We start from the raw sequence: 13071 nt of genomic DNA on the forward strand, positions 1-13071 counted from the left end.
CCCTGGGCCCTTGACGGCAGCCGAGCTGGTCCTAGTCAGCCGGAAAGCGAGGTCGCTCAGGGCTTTCCGATAGTTATGCCGATCCACACGGGGGCGCCTCCCAGGCGGGAGGGAAGGGGACTCACCTACAGCTCCCAGAGTAACGTTTCGGGAGGAGCCTGCCTGGGCCTCGACAAACCCTCTCCCAGGAGCAGTGCTGGCACCCCCTCCCCCTGGGGCAGCCCCGGGAGGCAGCGGCACAGGTTCACCCCCTTCGACAACCTTCGTGCTCTTTGCTGCCGCGGAAGCAGTTCTGGCTCTCCCACCGCGCTGAGAACTCGCAGGCCTCCCTCAGGGCCCAGCAGCTTTTCTGAATGTCCTGGGACATTGAAGTGCTGTACCCCGACCCCTGGCCTCCCACGCTCCTCTTCTGTGCAGTCTGTCCCGGGCATCTCCCAGGGGTGCCTTAGCTGGCCTGTACTCTGCCTGTACTTGGCGTGGCCTGGGGAGCAGGCCTAGGTAGTGTCCTGGGAAGTCCTGCTTGTTTTCCTTCAGCGTCCCCGGAGGATTTCTCCTCCCAAGCCCAGGGCCTTCCAGCTTGGAGGGTGCGGGAGCGCCTCGCCTCTCCTTTGCTGACCGACTCACTCCACACTGGGGCCTGGGCCTCAGCCACTCGCTGTTCTTGCTCCTGGCCCCACATCTAATTTCCGCAGCCCCTCCTCAAAGAGGCAAGGAAGAGATTCAGAATGGGCAATACATTTCATTTTCTTTTATTGAAATTATTTCTAACTGGATAAAGTTAGTAAAAGTTCAAAAAAAATACAACAAAGTAGTGATTTTCCTTCTCATGAATCACCTTAGAGTTTATATACAAAGGATTAAAAAACAAGGAGCATTGAGCAATACATAATTCGGGTCAATACGGAATTCAGTTATTAAAAAGTCATAACTCAGACAGCAAAGATGCCCTCGTTAAAAAAGAAGCAGTGCTGAATCTGTAAAATCCTAAACAGTGACATTCCTGATGGAGCATCTGAAGTACAAGTGTGCTCACCCTTATTCTTTTATTTTCTGTAAAGATTTTATTCATTTATTTCAAGAGGGAGGGGGCGGGCGAGAGAAAGAGAAACTTTGGAGCACATGTCCTGCCCAGGGACCAATCCACAACCAGGTATGACGCTCAACCAATTGAGCCACACCACTCAGGGCTGAATCTTCATCACAGGCGTTTCCTCTGTGAGCCACCCCCTCCCTGCAGGGTACATACCAAAGGCGTGGCTCACAGAGAGTCTGTACACAGTGCAAGCAGCTGTAAAATCCTGAAGTCAGATGTAAGTTGATAAGCTACTCAGATAAGCAAAATCAAGTACATCAACTAAAAAGCGCACAAATGGTTACCGTGGCTTTATTTAAATAAAGTAACGCTTTTGTAGTAATTTTTTCACCTCAGGAGGCCTCATGGGTCTTTCTTTTATAGAAATGGCTGCTATGTCGGCAGTGTAGACTCTTGTATCAAGTGCATCGTGAATGCACAGACCACTGAAAAATCACTCTCTGTTCTCTTCCACGGAGCCACTCGGGCATCGGCACGGAGGGCAGTGTAACCTGCAGCCATAGTTAGTGAAACCTGAGCAAGGCCCACAGGCGGAGCAGGTGGCCTGCTGGCCCGGGGTCCCACGGCCCTGCCCCTGCCAGGTGTCGGCCGGCACTCAGTGTGCGACTTCTCTGAGGCCGCGGTGCGGAGGAGATTCTGATCGTTTTTTCCACCACTTAAAATAATACCCCTCAGTGAGTTCTCCAGTGGACCTTCTGGTCTATTTAAAAATAGCAATGAAACCCTACTGCTTCTTATTTTAAAAAGGGAACACCCAGTAAATACAATATTTTTATCCCCTCTGTTGGCCATCCAGTTCTTTGCCAAACATTGCTTCAGATCCTTTGTGAAACAAAGTATAAATAAAAATAAGTAAATAAAAAAGGTGGTGCCCTGCCAGGCGTGGTAGCAGGAAGTCACCTTCCCAGCCCCTGAAAAAAAACTCCTGGGTGTGAGCAGGTGTGGGCGATTGGACCGAAAATGGCCCTGCTGTCCATGGCCCTTTGCTGAGACCCTGAGTATTTGTCTCATGCGCTTCCTGGGGTTTGCGGCTCTGAGAAGCGGATCCTAAGTCTAGATGCGGACTTCCCCCGGGGGTAGGGACACCTCGGACCTCTGCGGCCTGTGCTCTTCGAAGGAATGGGTACCCCGACCTCCCAGGGGGGGTGAAATGGCATGAGGGCCAGTGGCCCCAGGTCTGTCCACGGCCAGCCCTCAACGCCAAGGAAGAGCAAAAGGCAGTGAGGGAGGCGTGTCCCCAGTGCTCCCCTACCCAGAAGCCGGGCTCCTCATCCAGGAGTCCGGACACTGGACATGGGGCAGTGCGGTCCATGCAGGTAACTGTCCCTTGCACCGACCCCCGCTGACAACTAGCAAACCAGGCAGACGCCTTGTGGGAGAACTGCCGCTACTTTACACGGAGCACCCCAAGGTGCCCTTTGGGGGGTGACTGAGGGAGACCCAGCGCCTCAGTCCAGGATCAGCCCATTCTGGGAGCTCCCGTGGGGCACTCAGACTCACCTGACGCTACAGCTGAGGAGCTTCCAATCTGTCAGATTTTAAATGAATTGCCTGATTGGAGAGAGGAGGACGCCGGGTAACGAGCTCCGCCCCTGGGCACAGCAGGGCCGGCGTGTGTGGGCCTCACGCTCCAACCTCAGTGCTGCTCTGGCGCTGCACGCTGACCTGTCCTGAGAGGACACACTGCTGCAGCCGGGACCTCGCCACGGGGAGGGCGGAAACTGGCAAACGCAGCTCTTACTGAGCACCCAAACAAAGCTTAAATTAAAACAAAAAAACAAACCCTCCTCTAAATGAGCATTCAAATCAGAAAGTAAAGGAGATGGCCAAGCACATCAAGGAAGCTATTCCCAGACGAATAGAGATTGACTAGGAAATCGTTCTGCAGAAAAGGTAGCAAACATCAAGAAATCTTCAAAAAACAGAAATCCATCTTCTGCAAGAGAATATCATCAAGAAGAGAGTGTGCTGGGCAGTGGGGAGTCACAGCATCAGCTTCTGAAAACCCGAAGCCCAAGTGTGGCCACGGAGCGATTGAGACGCACACGCGTTAGGTTTTCAAAGACCACTGCACAGCCCCTGCGAATGTGTGCGCCGTGACATTAGGATCGTAAAACTACACCAGAGTGACTCTAAGGTGTCTGTGCTATAGAAAAAATAGTTGAGGGGAAAGTTGAGAGAGAACACAGTCCCAGGTGGTAACAAAAATTATCTTGAGGTAATGTGATTATCGGTGATTTTAATTTCCTTCCTGATACTTTTATACAACATTCAAATAGTCTAGGCTGAAAAGGCATTATCTTAGTGGCTGAAGTACATGAGAATACTATAACGTCCCAGACAGTGATAGAAAGCGCTTGTGTGCTTTTAGGAGAGTACCAGCGGACAAGAAAGCGTCGCTATCATGTCATTAACCTGCAGGGCCGTCCAGCATCTCAACAGGTCTCAGAGACCTTGTGGAGGCTGCTGTGATGACTGTGAAAGACACAGATTGTGTGACACTTTATTTTCCTGACCACACCTGTTTCTAAACAAAAACTTCCTCAGCCTTGCGCACCTGGAAACACAGCACTTAAAGACCTTTTGATGGCTCTGCTTCCTCACCTTTTCCGTAACTGACTCAGGCATTTCCCTGGTCTGTTCTGCTCCAGCCCAGCTGGCCCCAGGTGCAGACCTTCCTAAGCAGGGGCAGGACGTGCCAGAGCTCAGATCCCAATGTCCTAACTTCACCTTCCTGACCATCATCAAGGCCAAGTAGAAATTATGGACCGAGGCCATCCTCCTGGGAGTCGATGAGGCGAACTTAGCCCACACTCCAGAATGTGTCAGGAATGCTGGGGTCGGCCGTCTACATCTGTGTCACGGGCCCTGACTCCAGGCACGCTGTGGGTAGCTCACCTGCCTAAGTCATGTTGAGGGGGCCGCGCTGGCTGTGTCTGCGTGAGGCAGGGCCCGCAATCTGAGGCCAGCCACTTCCAGGCCTGCTGATGACCCGCAAGGAGAGAGGTGCCCGCAAAGACAGAAGCTGGCTGAGTCTTCTGAGAGGAGACAGGACAGACACACGAGGTTCAGCACCAAACCTTCAAGTGCTAAAGGCAACACTGTTCTGTGAAAAGGTAGAAGCTGTGCTCGAATGAACTCCAAGTATTGATGCCTCAAATAAAATAAGGAACAGATCCGTAGGAGACAGAGGCCGGCTGTGCCTGGCACATTCCTTGTCCTCACTGTTCAAATCTCTCGAGGAGAAGGCCCACGCGTGCTAAGAAAATGGTGCAGAGCGCCACAACACGCAGAGGCAAGACTGGCCTTAGGCATGGGACTTTGACCTCCTGGGGTCAGTTACTGTAAGGGTGAAAGGACAGGAGTGAAGTGGGGGCCTGTTGGAAGCTGTGCCCCTCGGGAGGTGGGAAACCAATGTACAGCCTGAGTGAGGAGCAGAAATTGAGTTGTCAGAGGTGCCGGTGGTTTGAGAGCTGAGGGGCTTCACTTTGGAAGCTTGACTGTGTCATTTGTCCTGATAATTTTTGTTCTAAAGGACAAATCAAAGGACTTCTGGTCTTTGAAGCTCTGGGCTTTATACTTTGCAAGGTGTGCTGACCTTCTCTGGTGTTCGAGACCCAGTGTGCCTCTTCCTGCCCCAGAGATGTCTGGGGGCCCCACCTGGGCGGAGGCACTGGGAGCCTGGCAGCGCCCAGGCTCGGGTGTGGGCACTGCAGAACCTTGTCCTGGGTCAGGGCAGGAGGGTGTGTGGCTCTTGGCCACCTCACCGTGTTCTCCTTTCGGTGGCACTTCAGGTGCCCCCAGGGCCTCCCTGGGGGCTGGCCTCTGGGACTGCCCACTTGCCGCTGCTGTGGAGGTGCCGGTGGGCTGCACCGAGCTGTGGGGTACCGTCCTTCTGGCCTGGGCCCCTGCCACGAGCCCCAGCCTCTCTGGGCAGGAAGGTGCTTGGCTGTCTTCAGAGTGGGCACTGTGTTGCTCTGAGGTTTCCCCTGCCATCCACATCCATTGCCCTGGGGGATGTTCTGGACCTTTCTTAGCCTGTCTGCAGGGAGCCTCCACTTCGGTGGTCACGGTCACAGTATTACTCCCCGCGGTGTCATTCTGGGGTTGTGTCTGAGCCTCTTTAGAGCCACAGAATGAGGTCTTCTGGCTTGAAGAAGGTGCTTTTTTCTGTCCAGGACCCTTCAGCCCCACGGTGCCTGAGACCCCCACCTCTCCACCCACCAGGCCTGCCCATGGCCCTGGCCTCTCCCCAAGCTTGATTTTCTCTGGGTCTGAAGGAGCCACTCTCTTCTGTTCAGCACCCTTCAGCCCCACGGTGCCCGAGACCCCCTCCTCTCCACCCACCAGGCCTGCCTGTGGCCCTGGCCTCTCCTTGACCTCTGTTTCCTCCAGGACACCTGCTTGTGTGCAGGATACAGGCAGCAGGTCAGGACACCTTTGGGGAGCCCTGACCGCCTGCTGCTCTTCTGCTACTGTCAATAGCACAGACGGAAACTGATGGGAAACCCCAGCATGGACAGGAAGTGGCTTTTCAGACATGACATGCTTCTCACCCTTGGTCTGTTGCTTCTCAGAAGACCATGGCAGCTTCTCCAAATTGTGGCAGGGGGCCCGCTCTACACCGACTCCCTGTGGTGCGGGGTGATTTGAGGCTGGCACTGGGGACTTTGTGCTATTGCCCCGAGGACCTGCTTTCGCAGGCGCAGCACTTCTGCCCCCTACCGCGGTGCTCCCTTTGCTTGCTGCCAGTTTATGTGAAAGCCCCACACCGGGTTCGTCAGGTGTGAGTAGGGGGCCTGCAGACTCCTGTGGGAGGGTGGCCAGTGACTCTGAGGTCACAGGCAGGTGCCGTCCCAAGTCTTTGCAGGCATGGCCCTCTGTGGCCCTGCTGCTGGGATGCTTCAGGAGCCCATCTGGTGACAAGAAGAGGTAGCCGGTGGGCTCGTGACCAAGATCCTCGGCTACAAGACTGTGGACTGTTGGTGAGGAGCTGAGTTCTCCCTTGTGTGAAGTGTCCCACTTTTCAGCAGTACTGTTTTCGGGGTTCACAGCATTACCTGGTGCTGGTGCTGTGTGACTTATAGCGACCTCTGTAGCCGTTCCCCTCCCAGCGGCTTTGATTCTTGGTTTTGGGCCTTCATTTAACGAGGCTGGTCTGTTCTCACCAAGATCATGGCTGCAGCGCCCATCACCCACCAGTAGGGGCTGGGCGGACTCAGTTCCTTGTGGCCTCCAGCGTGTTTGCTCCTGCCCGCTCTTCTTATCTGTTGCGGTCACGTGCTCAGACCTTGTCCAATCCTCGGTCGGTGCCACCAGCAGCGTTGGGATGTCTGCTGGCTTTCCCTCATTGAGAGATGGCACCTGGTGACTGCCAGGGGCAGAGTGGCTATTTCCTCTAAGATGGTTTTCTGAAGCTGTGGGATGATGGGATGGGGCGCCCTCATCACAGATGGGCGTTTCCTCTGCGTCTGGCAGGTGATGCTTCTCAGGAGCATCCTCCCCTGAAACGTTCTCATGGCTCTTGAGTTTGTTTGAATTCCCAAAGCTGCCTCGGTCTTCCTTTCCTCCAGTGGGGCTGGCCTGTGGTCTCAGCATCGGGGCTACGTCTGGGATGGCACAGTCAACATTGGCAGCACCCCCTGGAGGTGTGAGACTTAGGTCTGCCTGTGAGTCCCACAGAGAAGGGGTGCTGAGTCCCCCGTGCACCCCTGCAGACGTGCGCACTCCCGTCGTGGACGTGTTGGTGCTTTCACTCTCTGTCGTAATGGGAAAGAGCACTTCCGCATTTTCAAACACACTCCCTCCTCCCAGCACTCGACATCGTGGGCCTTCCCTGTCTGATGCCGTTTGCAGCGTGACAGGAAGGAGTGGCATTTCGTGGAAAGCCGGCAATTTGACAGTTACCTGTGGAGGCTCGAAGGCCAACTGTGTGCGCCGGGCAGCCTGGGCTGCAGGCATGTTGAGCGGCGGGATGTGTTCTGGAACTTTCTGTTCTGGGAAATTCTCCTGGACAGCAAAGAGAGGGTCTTGCTCTGAGTCTGAAATCACTCTTTCCATTTCGTCCTCTGAACTGCAAACCATCAGGTCTACTTGAGGGGCCTCCTCTGCTCCCTCGCCTGCAGGTGCAGGACGGGGCTCTGCTCTCGCCTCCTTTACCCCCTGGGGATCACCCGTGATGCTCCCTGATGGGGTGTCCCACACCCTGTCACCTCCTGATACCCCAGGGTGCCCTGGGCTGGCTGGGTTGAGTGAGGATAACTTGGGTTCCAGGCCAGGAAGGGTGTCACCCCTTTGGGAGGCAGGCAAGGTGGCTGGCTCGGGGACGCACTCAGGCCCCGCAATGGGGGACACCGTTTTCAGGCTGGGAGGTATGGCCTGCGGTATCAGGGGCTGTGCTGGCCCCCCATGAAGCAGCTCCTTTCCTGGTGTTTTGTTCCCGCCAGGCACCATCTCCTCTGCCTTCGGGGGCATGCCTGTTTCTTTTGGGGGCATGCGCCCCAGGTCCGAGTGTCTGATTTTGGCACAGTGAGACAGCCAGCTCCTGGGGCCACAGACGATGGTGGCAATGCTGAAGGGCAGCATGGGCTCCGCTGAGCAGGCCAGAAAGCGGGCCGGGGGCATTTTGATGCAGGTGCTGGCCATGGTGGCCGTGCAGAGCACACGGGCCTCAGGCCGGTGCATCTTCTTCCTCTGCAGGTTCTTTTTCTTCCGATCTTCTGTGTGGATCAGGAGCACGCTGGCCTCTGAGCAAAGGCAGCCGCTCTGTTCAAACTTCTCCCGCAGTTTGGATAGGACCGAGCTCTTCTTGCCCACAATCTTTGGCAGAAGGCCCCTGGCAGTTTTGGGTCGCTCGGCAGGAGGCTTCTCACGAAGCCTCTTCTCCTCAGCCTCCTTCTCCTCTGCGGCCAAGAACTTCTTCAGAATATTTTTCACCGTGTTTTTTCCGGTGGGCAGGCCCCACCGGGGTTTGTCACTGCAGAGGGGCTCCTGGCCCTGTGCCGGGCTGCCGGCCCCTTCCCTGGTCTTCTCCAGGAGCTTGTTGATGGTGGCAGTCACCACACTCTTGACTGGGCCTTGCTTGTCCTTAAAGATCAGCCTTCCCACCTCCCGGGTCTTCTTGAGGCAGGGCTCCCGGCCAGTGCCCATGAACTTGGCCTGCAGAAGCTGGAAACGTGTGGGCCTCCGGTTGGCATCTTGGGGTTCCGGCTTTCGGCTCACCTGGCTGTCCCTACCCTCTGCCCTGTTAGTGGACGGCGGCCCCTGGGGCCCATCTTTGTGGTTGGTGATGTAGAGCAGCAGGCTGCTGAGGATCGCACGGACAGCTGGGTCGCAGGTCACCTTGCTGACCTTCTTTTTCAGAGCTTGGGCATCAATGGGCGGCTTGTTGCAAACCCTGACCCTCTTGGGGCTGTAGGAAAAAGAAACAATTGTCACAGATATTGCTATCATTTCTTCCACGGTAACCCCATAGAACATGTCTTGTGAAACAATCTCATTTTAAATGCACAAGAAGTCCAGGAGGAAGAACAGAGAGTGGGAGCCAAGAGGCTCGCATTCTAGTGCATCCGCACTGGTAACTCGGAGATGCCAGGGGCTCCCTGCGCCTCTCTGGTCACTGTTCCTTTTTCTGTTAAGTAGCAGTCGTTTCTGACTTAATACCTTCCTGAGGGCTTTGGATGGTTGACATTACATAGTTTTCTGAAAGCGGCTTGGAAAACCACTCTGCATGTAAATGGTACTTAATGTTTTTATAATGGATGATATTATACTTGTATAAATGCGGGGAAAGCGAGCATAAAGAATGCATATTCTCTGTGTGGGTCTGTGCATGTCTCTAAGTGTAAGTATGAGAAGTGACATTGACGTTGAAGTTATGTCCTGACTAAATCTCAAAGAGCCTCTGAGAGAGATCAGTCAGACCGCCCGCCCTGGGTTGGTTCGAGGGCACTCAGCTTTGGGGTGGGAGTCGCTGGGGTAGAACACCGTGGTGGTGAGTACGTGGTGGGCCCCGGAGCGGGAAGGAGTGGGCTTTGTTGCACAGTGGATGGGAACATGGCTGTGCCACCACTCGGACCTGCCTTCCCAGATCCCTTTGAAAACTCTCCCAGAAATGCCCTGGGGCTGAGGAAGGTGTGAGCCATCAGCTCAAGCCACTCTATCTTGGTGAGACCCCATCATCAAGGCTACCAAGATTTCACCCCGGGCCAGCTACTGACAGGCAGTGACCTCGCAGCACTCCTGGGGGCGGGGCTCTGATACATCCAGGGGATTCTCAACCCAGCACCCAGCACCCAGCACCCAGCCTGAGAAGCGCTCTGCTGAGCCGCCTGGCGCTGAGTCTGTCAACCACGCTGTCAGAGCCAGAGTGTCCTTCCTGGTGGGGCAGCACCACCTCCGGCCTCCCCAGGTGGTAGGTTTGTCACGTTGCACCCAGAGTTACAGCCTTGCCATTGCACATTCTCGTTCTTCCCAATGAGAGGGTCAGGATGGAGAGCAAGGAAAGTCTTCACAGTGCTATTATAATATTAAAATTTTGGAAATGTCCTAAATGTCCAAAACCTGCTTAAATAACAGCACGGCCGTATTTGTGGGAATATAGTCTGGAACAGGACAGTGACCCTGACGTACAAGCAGTGAAGCTGAATGTATATTTCAGCCCAACTATGTTCTTAAGAAATTGTGCAGACAGACACACACAGACTAAAAACAGGCTGGAAAGAAATATACAAACATCTTTTTGTTGAACTTCTATGGGTTTTTCCAAAAAACAGAGTTCTGTTTTTAAAAGCCACAAACAAATATCCTTTCAAAAAGGCGTGTACCTGTGTGATGGGGGAGCACCGGCAGCCCTCCCCTTGCTGGTGCCCCCCCCCAGGACACAGGTCATTCAGCCTGGGGCAGTCTGGCCCCGCCCACCAGGTGAGCCCACACCATCACCCAATGCTTGGGAGTGGATTTCAATACAGAAAATTTCAAGAGGACGGCAGAAGTAACCTTGGAGGTCTGCCTTCCTTGGCTCTCTGAGAACTTCAAATTCACCTCCACGCGGTGAATTCACACAGGAAGGGGCTGCTTTAGTTATTCTCAGACCCCAGAGGACATCAGAACACAGAGGGGACTCACTGAAACCCAGGGCGCTGGGCTACGGTTTCCGACTCAGTCTGTCTTTGACCGGCCAAGAACTTGCATTTCAAACAAGTTTCCTGAGTGGCCAATGCTGCTGCCCAACCTTGGACCGCTGTGGATTTGGAGAACAGAAGCAGTGGGTTAGGCTCCTAACCCAGAGCTGGTATCTGAACCCACTACTAAGCCCTGCTGTGGTACAAGCCAACACGGCCTGGAAATAGCAACTGCAAAGAAATCCCAAGGGGCACGGGCACCCACCAGCACCAACAAGGCTGAGCAGCTTGCTGTTCACTGAGAACTGGCAGGAGGGGCAAGGCCCCCTGGGAAGATGCCCACCTGTGTCCTGGAAACTGGTAAGCCCACCCAGGACACACACAGGTTCTGGACCAACATTAGGGATTTGGGGGGACAGCTGAGCAGGCCAATTTCCGTATTGTCATATCAGGCTCTGGTGCCCTGAGCTCTATTTGAGAAGGTTGGCATCACACCTCACCCATCTGCGGGACCTGCATCATCGCCAAAATGCCGACTTTCCCTGAACCCCCAGGGGTCTACAGGAACAGACTCTCTCCATTAGGATTAGGTATGACAGCAAGGATGCATCAGGTTACCAGAGACCTCCTATCTCCAGAGAAGGCAGGTTGTCCGCAGCCCATGCAGGGACTCAGTAATCGGGGCCACAGTCTCTCTTGGGGCTTCCTCCAGAGCCCTCAAAATATCTCTCCCAGACATTCAAAAGCAGCCTGAAGGAGACCTAGTCCCGGACCCCACAGGGATGGTGAGGAGGTGGGGGCTGGTCCCTGTGGCGAGTGCTGGGGGTGTTGGGAGAAAGTGCTGCTCAACACAGGTGCTCCAATCTGGGAGTTGTGGTTGGTGGCATCATGGCCTCGTGAGTAGCTTGACTGGCTGGTGGCATTTTTTATTTCCCAGAGGCACATCTCTGGGTGGCCTCAATAGAATTTGTCATGATGCCCCATGGTTAACTTCTCTGGGCGCTTGTCCAGTGCCTGCTGGTGAGCTCTCCGGCTCCTTGCTCTGACTTATCTCATTGTGTCTTGTTATCTCTTAGGCAAGGTTGTTACCCCTTCCACATTGGAGAAATCTAACTGTGGAGATATTCAGTGACTTGTTGGAGATCACGGTTCTGGCTAAGCACAGAACCGCAATGTGGTCAGTGTCCAGCTTCGTGGAACTTTGTGGGGACCATTCCTGGGGACGGCCCAGATCTCAGGGACTGACTGGACATCTGGGGTCTCACGGGCACATCACATGTAACTGAACTCACCTCCCACTCCCCAAGTCCCTCCTCCCATTTTCTGTGCCTTGGCAATGGCACCTGCAATCCTATGGTCTGAGGATGGGAAGAATCCGTCTCTGCCACCCTCACTAGTGACACAAAAACCTCTTCCACTTGCTTTCACTCTACTCTCGGCCACGACTTTCTCTGCGTCACACCAGTGAAGGCTGCATCCACACAGTAGCCTCTACTGTTTTCAGAATTGAGTGAGAACTTCTGCCAGTGAGCCCTGCAGGACCCAAGCCTCCCTTTGTGCCAACTTGTTTATTGTGCCAAGCCGCCCCATTCTGCCCTCTCCCAGGTGCTCTTCCTTTTTTCTTTTTGTTGCATTTTTTCATCACCATTTATCCCCCTTATAACCTCTCCTCATCCCCAAATCACCACACTGTTGTCCATATCATGAGTCCTTTTTCCTTGATTCCCCCATCCCCCAACTCTGTCCCCCACAGCTGACAGCCTGCTCTCTCTCTCTCTCTCTATGAGTCTCTCTCTGCTTTGTTTGTTAGTTCAGTTTGTTCATTAGATTCCACGTATGAGTGAAATCATATGGTATCTGTCTGTCTCTTATTGGATTATTTCACTTAGTGTAATGCCCTCCAGGTCCAGCCATGCTGACACAAAGGGTAAAATTTTCTTCTTTTTTAGGGTTGAGTAGTAGTCGATTTTGTACATGTCCCATAGTTGTTTCATCCACTCATCTACTGATGGACACTTGGGCTGTTTGCATGTCTTGGCGACTGTAAATAACACTGCAGTGGACATAGGGATGCTTGTGTTCTTTTGAATTAGTGTTTTGGGGTTCTTCAGATGAATTCCCAGAATTGGAATCACTGGGTCATAAGGCAGTTCCTTTTTTAATTTTTTGAGGTATCTCCATATTGCTTTTCACAGTGGCTGTCCAAGTCTTCATTCCCACCAACTGTGCAAAAAGGTTCCCCTTTCTCCACATCCTCTCCTGCACTTGTTGCTTGTTGATTTATTGATGACAGCCATTCTGATAGGCGTGAGGTAATGTCTCATTGTGGTTTTAATTTCCATTTCTCTGATGACTAGTGACATTGAGCATCTCTTCATATGTCCATTGGCCATCTGTATGTCCTCTTTGGAGAAGTGTCTATTCAGGTCCTTTGCCCATTTTTAATTAGATTATTTGTTTATTTTTGCATTGAGTTCTTTATAAATTTTGGATATTAACCCCTTATCAGATGTATTGGCAAATATATTCTCCCATTCTGTGGGTTGTCTTTTTATTTTGTTGATGGTTTCTCTTGCTGTGCAAAAAAATTTACTTTGATGTAGTCCTATTTGCTTATTTTTTCTTTTTTTCTCTTTCGCCTGGAGAGCTATATCAGGTAGAACATTGCTATGAGCAAAGTCTGGGATTTTACTGTCTGTGTTTTCTTCTAGGATTTTAATGGTTTTGTGTGTAACATTTAAGTCTATAGTCCAGTTTGAATTTATTCTTGTATGTGACATAAGAAAGTGGTCTGGTTTCTTTTTCTAAGTGTATTTTATTGATTATGTTATTTCAGTTGTCCCAGTATTTTTCTTC

General features: G+C 53.0%; 1 protein-coding gene across 1 annotated transcript; it reads right to left on the bottom strand.

The window, feature by feature from the left end:
- Positions 1-2146: 2146 nt before the first annotated feature.
- Positions 2147-8572, bottom strand: LOC118984288 (uncharacterized). Its single transcript, XM_037042139.1, has 2 exons — positions 5866-8572; positions 2147-2226 (listed from the first exon to the last, which is right to left on the bottom strand). Exons 1-2 carry the CDS (start codon positions 8570-8572, stop codon positions 2147-2149), a joined length of 2787 nt encoding a protein of 928 aa, XP_036898034.1.
- Between the last annotated feature and the right edge of the window lie 4499 nt (positions 8573-13071).

The sequence above is a fragment of the Sturnira hondurensis genome, unplaced genomic scaffold (genome assembly GCF_014824575.4).
Source record: "Sturnira hondurensis isolate 20B ecotype Veracruz unplaced genomic scaffold, ASM1482457v3 Scaffold0003681, whole genome shotgun sequence".
Classification (NCBI taxonomy): domain Eukaryota; kingdom Metazoa; phylum Chordata; class Mammalia; order Chiroptera; family Phyllostomidae; genus Sturnira; species Sturnira hondurensis.